At 45.7% G+C, this 8375-nt stretch overlaps 1 protein-coding gene and 1 long non-coding RNA gene across 2 annotated transcripts in view; one reads left to right on the forward strand and one right to left on the reverse strand.

Moving 5' to 3' along the window:
* IFT43 (intraflagellar transport 43) overlaps nucleotides 1–5466 on the reverse strand; it is a 53016-nt gene extending 47550 nt beyond the window's left edge. Inside the window, exons 1-2 of the mRNA XM_081174503.1 lie at nucleotides 5343–5466; nucleotides 4276–4362 (exon numbers count right to left, since the gene is read on the reverse strand). Coding sequence (XP_081030629.1) covers nucleotides 4276–4362; nucleotides 5343–5384 — 129 coding nt within the window. The 5' untranslated portion in view covers nucleotides 5385–5466. The remainder of the gene's footprint in view (nucleotides 1–4275; nucleotides 4363–5342) is intronic.
* Nucleotides 4369–5143, forward strand: LOC308575884. Its single transcript, XR_014002961.1, has 2 exons — nucleotides 4369–4674; nucleotides 5041–5143. It is a non-coding gene; the product is annotated as an uncharacterized lncRNA (long non-coding RNA).
* Nucleotides 5467–8375: the final 2909 nt, after the last annotated feature.

Raw genomic sequence — 8375 nt, forward strand, 5'->3', positions numbered from 1 at the left:
GCTTCCCCTCTGTCCCCGGTCTCCATAGGAACGCATTGATTGATTTTCAATGCATTCCTATGGAAAACCGTGCTTCGCAAGACGAAAAACTCGCAAGAAGAAAAAACTTGCGGAACGAATTAATTTCGTCTTGCGAGGCACCACTGTACAACCTAATACTTTTTTGACTGATTCTGCCATTGATCTGGTTTGAATCATAAGAGATTGTGGCTTCATTCTAATGAGAGCAAGCTTCAGTGAACTTTGGGCTCATGAACTCATGACTGCCCTCCTCCAGTGTGATTGTAAGGAGATCAGAAGCTTTCACTTCTATTTTTTATTAACCAGCTTGTTGTTTCATCCAAAGTTGACAAACTGTTAACTTAACAGTTAACTGTTAGCTTAATTAACTAAACTGTAAACTAAACTAAACTAAACTATGGTTTGTTTATAAAGCTGCCTGGTTTCAAAACACCATAGATAGGCTAAACCAGGGGTAGGCAACCTAGGGCCCGTGGGCCAGATGCAGCCCAATAGCCTTCTCAATCCGGTCCACGGACGGTCCAGGAATCAGCGTGTTTTTACATGAGTAGAATGTGTGCTTTTATTTAAAATGCATCTCTGTTTTATTTGTGGGGCTACCTGGTGTTTTTACATAAGTAGTATGTGTGCTTTTATTTAAAATGCATCTCTGGGTTATTTGTGGGACATAGGAATTCGTTCCTCCCCCCCCCCCAAAAAAAATAGTCTGTCCCACCACATGGTCTGAGGGACGGTGGACTGGCTCACAGCTGAAAATGGTTGCTGAACCCTGGGCTAAACCATAGGTCAGCTTTCAGGTGTAACACTAAAGTGCAGTTAATCAAAACCAGAATCAAAACCTTCTGACCCCTTCTTTGAAGTCATGCCAGAGAAAGAGTGGGAGGTAAGACAGCCCAAGGATTGTTGTAGCTCATTCCTGTCACAATAAACCATGGTTTACTGTCTGGCAGTAAGTAAGCAATCGTCTCAAATGGGCTTGGCAGACCAAGGTATCTCCTTACAGTCCTTTTGGCTGCCACTGGCTTAGCTGCTCTGTTACCGTGGTGCCCCGCAAGGCGAATGCATCGCAAGACGAAAAACTCGCTAGACGAAAGGGTTTTGCGGTTTTTGAGCTGCTTCGCAAGACGAATTTCCCTATGGGCTTGCTTCGCAAGATGAAAACGTCTTGCGTTTTTTGCAAGTTTGTTTCCTTTTTCTTAACACCGTTAATACAGTTGCGGCTTGACTTCGAGGAGCAACTTATAGAACGCGGTATGGTAGCCTTTTTGAGGTTTTTGGCGATTTTTGAAGCTTTTCCAAAACTTTTCTGACACCATGCTTCGCAAGATGAAAAATTCGCTAGACGAAAAAACTCGCGGAATGAATTAATTTCGTCTTGCGAGGCACCACTGTATAACAGTGCACCTGTGCAGCCTTTGGGTTGGCTGCTGAAGGAATTTGGGAAAGCTTAGAATTTTAATGCTATACCGATGAGCAACTTTTGATAGCTTAAACCACATAAATATTGCCTAGACGACATGGGTTTTCAAATGACACCTTTTGAATGAAAATAGTTTCAATGCTTTCATAATTTTCCAATACAAACAAAGAACAACTGGTGCTTATAAGATAATACTCAAAAAGCATCCATACAAATCAGCCTGATCTATGCTGGTAAGGTAAAGCATTTGCTGTAAGGTCAATTTTCAAGTCTGGGGGAACTGTTAGATAGATTGGAAATGAAGTACAGAGCAAGCAACTGGAATAATGAAACAGGATTGTTTCAAGAGGTATAGGTTGATTCAGGTTAAGTCTTATTAATTCACATAAGTGCACTGATTTGCATGGATTCCTTATTTAGATGCAATGAACAATATTTTAAACTTAAAATTATTTGTGTTCACAGCCTGAAAACCTCTCCAGATCTCCTAGCTCCTAACTGGTGATTCCCTCATTGCGAGAAGTGAGGTTACAGGAAACCAGACAGAGGGCCTTCTCGGTAGTGGTGCCCGCCCTATGGAATGCCCTCCCATCAGATGTCAAGGAAATAAGCAGCTATTCTATTTTTAATAGACATCTGAAGGCAGCCCTGTTTAGGGAAGTTTTTAATATTTAATGCTGTATTGTTTTTAACACATAATAATAATAATAATAATAATAATAATAATAATAATAATATCTTTATTGTCATTGCCCCCTTCGGGGACAACGAAATTACTTGACTGCTCCATAAAAACACTAATTAAACAATACAGTATAATACAGCAAGGGAGATTAGATGACTTTCAAAGTCCGGGCTTCCCATTCAGGGCCGAGATCGCTCTGGAGAAGAAGTTGTTCTTAAGACAGCTCGTTCTTGTCTTCATCGTCCTGTATCTCCGTCCCGACGGCAAGAGCTCGAAGAGACAGTGACCAGGATGCGATGGATCTTTTACTATGTCCAGTGCCTTCCTATGGCACCTTGTGGCATAAATCTGCTCTAAGGTGGAGAGTGGGCAGCCAATAATGCTCTCTGCTGCCTTAACAACCCTGCACAACCCCATCCTGTCCTGGGTAGTACAGCTTCCGTACCACACACATAAGCCATAAGTGAGCATGCTCTCAATGGCACAGTGATAGAAGGCAAGCAGCAGTTTCTGCGGAAGATGGTTTTTCCTTAGTATTCTCAAAAAGTACAGTCTCTGCTGTGCCTTCTTCACAAGCCCCCTTGTGTTGACACTCCAGGACAGATCCTCTTGTAATTCAATGCCCAAAAATCTGAACGTTGTTACCCTCTCCACACAGACCCCATCAATCAAAAGTGGCTGGACGTTGCTCTTCTGTCTCCTGAAATCCACCACAAGCTCCTTTGTCTTCCTTGTATTTATGAGCAAGTTGTTAGCTCTGCACCACTCTATCAACCGCTCCACCTCATCTCTATAATCCGTTTCACCCTCCCTTTCAGGGATGAGCCCAATCACAGTTGTGTCATCTGCAAATTTGACAACCCTATTACTAGGGTGAGTAGCGACACAATCGTACGTGTAGAGAATATAAAGGAGCGGACTGAGTACGCATCCCTGTGGTGTTCCTGTGTTAGTCTTAAGCGTATTAGAGGTATAAGGGCCCAACCGAACCCTCTGGGAGCCAACTGGGAGCCACCCAGAGTGGCTGCAGAAACTCAGCCAGATGGACAGGGTATAAATAATAATAAATTATTAGTAGTAGTAGTAGCAGTATTACTCATATTCACATTTTTCCAGCCCATCAACTAGATTTTGTCCCTCAAAACCAGATATGATCCTATGATCCCTTGCTTAGCTTAACTGCCCAACTTCATACGGCAACCAATGCTTCAGATATAGGCACTAGTTAAGAGAGATACAGACACCAGAGAACATATAGAAAGAGAAAACAGACCAGGTTCTGCAGTAGGCTGAGGGCCAGAATGTCACCAACTACAAAGTCTAATCTGCAGAAGAGGTATGGCTATTCACTATGAGTCAGTTACCCAGCAATGTTGTTAGCTGGTTTTCTCACAAAGGGCTCCTGATGGAGTGTTTGACTATCAAACAAACAGACCAGTCAGAAGCCAGATTTTGATTTTTCTTCTACTTTCCAAGGAGGTCCTGGCACATCCCAAAGTTTTCAGCTCCTCTGCTTCTCAGATAGGGTGCCATAATTCCGTATTTAGCCATGAAGACACAGTAAAACTATGGAAAAGAAATTTCTCTTGGAGCAATTGAAAATGCTAATCCTTACTTTTTCAGTGCAAGAGAACTCCTTAAATTAGGGGTGGATAACTTGTGGCTCTCCAGATGTCGTGGGACTCCAATTCTCATTAGCCCCAGCCAGCATGGCCAGTGTTAAAGGATGATGGGCACTTAATTTCAACATCTGGAGGGTGGCAAGTTCCCCATCCCTGCCCTAATGAAAACTTTGGCTGAATGGATGTTACCTACAAAAGTCCCGTTCCCTCCGCCCCAAGTCACTGTCCTAATCATCTAAAATGGAAGCAGAAGAGGAGAAATAATCATTGCTGTTCTGTACGCTTCCTATAGACATCTCGTTGGCCACTGAGGAAAACAAGAGGCTGGGCTAGATTGGGTTTTGTTCTGATCTTTTCTAATGGACTCTTCTTGTGTTCTTACTCTTATGCAAGTTTGACTTATGGTTAAGATCCTGGTTATAATAACCTGGCGCCTAGTCTTCTACCCTAGATGAAGTCATTCAGCATGTTTGATGTGAAACTAAGCCCAGGTTGCAATCGGTGTTGACCCATCCAGTTGTACCTACATCGAAAGGTGGAGGGCTGGTCGGGCTACGATGGTTTTCCTCTGCGGCGTGATCCTGGTGAGCTCGTCGGCCCATCTTTGCTACTACCTACGTGGAAGACAAAGAATGATTCAAAAGGGGCGCTTCAGTCACAACATGTGTGGTCAAGGAGGCAGATGTACAGCCAGGATGATCAAGCTAGGGCTAGGTTACACAGCCAGTCTCTAGGGAAGTTCATATATGGCCGGCATAGGCAAATTCGGCCCTCCAGATGTTTTGGGACTACAATTCCCATCATTCCTGGCCACTGTTCCTTTTAGCTAGGGATCAAGGGAGTTGTAGACCCAGAACATCTGGAGGGCCGAGTTTGCCTATGCCTAATATATGGCGGCTCCTAAAAGAAAGCCAATAGGGATGCGGGTGGCGCTGTGGTCTAAACCACAGAGCCTAGGGCTTGTCGGTCAGAAGGTCGGCAGTTCGAATCCCCACAACAGGGTGAGCTCCTGTTCCTCAGTACCTGCTCCTGCCAACCTAGCAGTTCAAAAGCACATCAAAGTGCAAGTAGATAAATAGGTACCACTCCAGTGGGAAGGTAAACGGCGTTTCCGTGCACTGCTCTGGTTCGCCAGAAGCGGCTCAGTCATGCTGGCCACATGACCCGGAAGCTGTACGCCGGCTCCCTCGGCCAATAAAGCGAGATGAGCACTGCAACCCCAGAGTCGGTCACGACTGGACCTAATGGTCAGGGATCCCTTTACCTTTTAAAGAAAGCCAATAGGAATGAAGGATGTATTTGTTGGATTCCAGCTCCCACCAACGGCCAGCGACTCTGAGGGCTGCAGCCCATCAACACCTGGAGAGCCACGGCGGATACCTCCCCCCCCCCCCCTATAAAACAGGGAAGGGGCCACCAGGAGGGCTATTGCCTCGGGCTGCGAAAGCCCTCGGCCGGCGGTCCTCCCCTCCGGGAGATCGGGGGGACAGGGCAAAAGGCAGCGTGTGGAGCGCCGGGCGTTGGGACAGCGTGTAGGCCTCTCCGTCGCCATGGCAACTCGGGCCGCGCGCCCTCCCGCTCTTCTTCTTCTTACCCCCTTGCAGACATCCTCGTCCAGCTCCAAGTCGTCGTCCATCTTTCAGACCGAGCCGCTCACTTCCGGGAGAAAGTCCCGCCCCCGCGCGCGTCCTTAGCAACCCTTAAAGCGACAGCAGCCTTTTTTGTAGTCCGTCCACAGTCCCCGGGCTGTTCAACCTTATAGGGTCCCTGGACGTTGTTGGGACTACAAGTCCCGTCATCCCTGGCCTTTGGCTAAACTGGCTAAAGATGGTGGGAGTTGTAGTCCAACAGCAGGCGGGGAGCGAGGGAGGGCCCTTTACTTCCATCTCCCCGGCTCTCACCCGGCAGCAACTTTCCCCAGCCACCCCGAAACAACAAGCTAAGCGCCTCCTGGAGCCGCAATATTTTGTCCGCTTGTTAACGTCGGAAGCGCCTGGCAAGCCCGGACGCCTGAAAGTCCCTGCGTGCAGTTGACCGCTCTCTGGTTAACAATCCTGAAGAATGGTTCAGGGCTTTGCCCTGAGATCTCCTGCGAATACGACGAAGACAGGAGAGCCTGTAAGCCAGGGCCGAGTGCCTCTCCCTAGAAACTGAAAAACTAGACACACACGTACACGTGTATTATGTATTCTGCCAACATAGTTATGGACACAAGAAAAAGGGGCGTTCTTGGTGGATGGACATTGCTTTACATTGTTGTTAAAGGCTTCACATCATCCCTGTCAGGCGGAGCTAGGGCAGAAAAAAGACTGAATAAAAACAAACCAGAACACTTGTGGTATAAAAAGTTACAGGATTTCAAAAGTCGTGCAATACCCTCGTGCAATAGGCATCGGCTGGAAACTAAGCGCTGTGACCGACCACCCCAAAAAACTTCCAGAAGGCAGACGCAAACTATCGAAAAAAGGATTGTGTATGGCCACCCTGATAGCATCCTGAGCACCAGTCATCATGAATGTGCAATAAAAGGGACTTCTGGAGAGACCAGGCTTCCTGAGCACAAAGTATAGCTTTCAAGGGCTAGCCAGCCCTTCTCATTTGAGCCATTTCCTGCTCTTAGCTTGATGCAGCAGAAACAAACCCAGGGCTTTCTATCACATTGAAGCTGAACACATTCATCGGGTGCATCTGTTAAAGTGGGATCTAGTCCATAAAAGTTGATGAAACATGTTAATAATTAAGGTGCTACTAAGTTCTTCATGTTGGAAAATGAAGAATAAACAGAATTATTACTTATGACCCCCTGCCTGCTCCATCCCTTATTTATTTTATAACATTTTAACCTACTTTTCTCACAGAGGTTCAACACAGTGTATAATTCCACCCTCTGGAAATCTATGGGTACTCATATGCTAGCCATAAAGCAGTCACATGAATGTTCCATCACCACATAAACTGTTGCTAAAAGCACAGCAAATCGAGTAGAATTTTCCATTCACCTTATTGCTTGCTGGATAGTGATTTGGCCATGTTGTGGAGTGCTCTTATGGTCATTTCTGTTAGACTGGCAAATGGAACATGCATTGGAGCCACTGTGCACTGACGGTCCAGTTTGATCATGGTGTATCAATCCCATACAGGGAAATCATTTAATTTGTGTTTTGCATTTTTTTCTCCAAGGAGTTCAAGCTGGTACACAAGATGGTTCTTCCCCTCCTCATTTAATCTCCACAACAACCCTGTGAGGTATGTTAGGCTGAGAGGCAGTGAATGGACGAGCTTTATGGCTGAGTAAGTCTCCCAGGTCCTAATCTGACACTCTAACCACCACACCACACTGGCTGTCTCATGAGAAAAGAAGGACGAGATGCCATTTCTCAATTTTTATTTTTCAAGGGTTTATTGGGTGATTGGTGTTTCCTGTTTGTCAGCTTACTCTAGTTTTATATGATTTTAGACCGTTTTTTAAAGATGTAGGGTTGTGTTTTTTGTTTTCTTTTAAACTAAATTTTATCATGCTTTTGTTGTTCATTTATGCTGCATTTTGTAAACCACTTTGAACATTATTTTACAGTAGTGTCATACAAATATTTTAAAACAAATGCATCTCACTTGTGCTTACCGTATTTCTTTCTAAAGAAATAATTTCTGGCATTTTTCCACCCTAAGAGTTCCTAAAACCGTACAACAGGTGTGCTATTTCTGTAGCAACTACAAAGATTTCTCACATGATGGAAAGGTCACATTAGGTAAGCTTTAACTTTCGAGATGCTGTTTAGCAGCTGGAAATAACTGGGAGGCGGACACCACGCCAAGTACCCAACCCACACCTTTTTCGGCTCAGGGACAAGCTTTCTTGGAAATCGCTCCTATATATAAACAAGGACGCCTGGAAGCTACTTTACCGGCGCAGCTTGTCCGCCAGAGGGCACCGTTCGCTTGCCTTCGTTACTCTTGACTCTCAGCCTCCGGAGATGTTTGTACTGTAAAATAAATGAAGCGGGGCCCGCCTTGATCAGGTCTAAAAAGTGCACAAGCCTCAGACTTTTCCCTCAACCCACAATCTCCCCTTCGAAGGTGTACAATATTTTAAAAGGGAAAGCAGAACCGGGGGAATAAACTCGCCAGATCGCGTACATTCCAGTTTTGCGAGTTCAAACCTTGATGTCCCTCCATCATGAAATTATTGTTTTACGGCACAGACGTAATTACCATGTCTGCTCAGAAGCAAGCCCTATTGAACGGGGCATACTCTCAGGTAATACACTGGCAAGAAAAGTGATTGAAAGGTGGATACCAATGTCCCCGCCCCGCCCCCTATTGTTGGCATTTGGTCATTCCCATGGAAGAATCCGGACTCGGACTACATAATTCGGCCACAACCCATCCATCCTACAACCATCCCATTGGTTTCCGTCAAGTTTCCTTGCGAGCAAGGCTGCGGTCCTCAGCAGCGCACCAAAAAATCAATTCCGTTTGAACCAGTGGGGCTTCTTGCGCCACGACCCCCAATCCTGTAAAACTGTGCAGTGAAGGTCGGGGTGCAGCTGTGTTTCGGATCACCATTCACACATCCTTTAAACCCTAACTGCTGGCAACGATCCGGGCAGAATTATGGACGCTTCTC

The sequence above is a fragment of the Podarcis bocagei genome (genome assembly GCF_964188305.1).
Source record: "Podarcis bocagei genome assembly, chromosome: 1".
Lineage (NCBI taxonomy): Eukaryota > Metazoa > Chordata > Lepidosauria > Squamata > Lacertidae > Podarcis > Podarcis bocagei.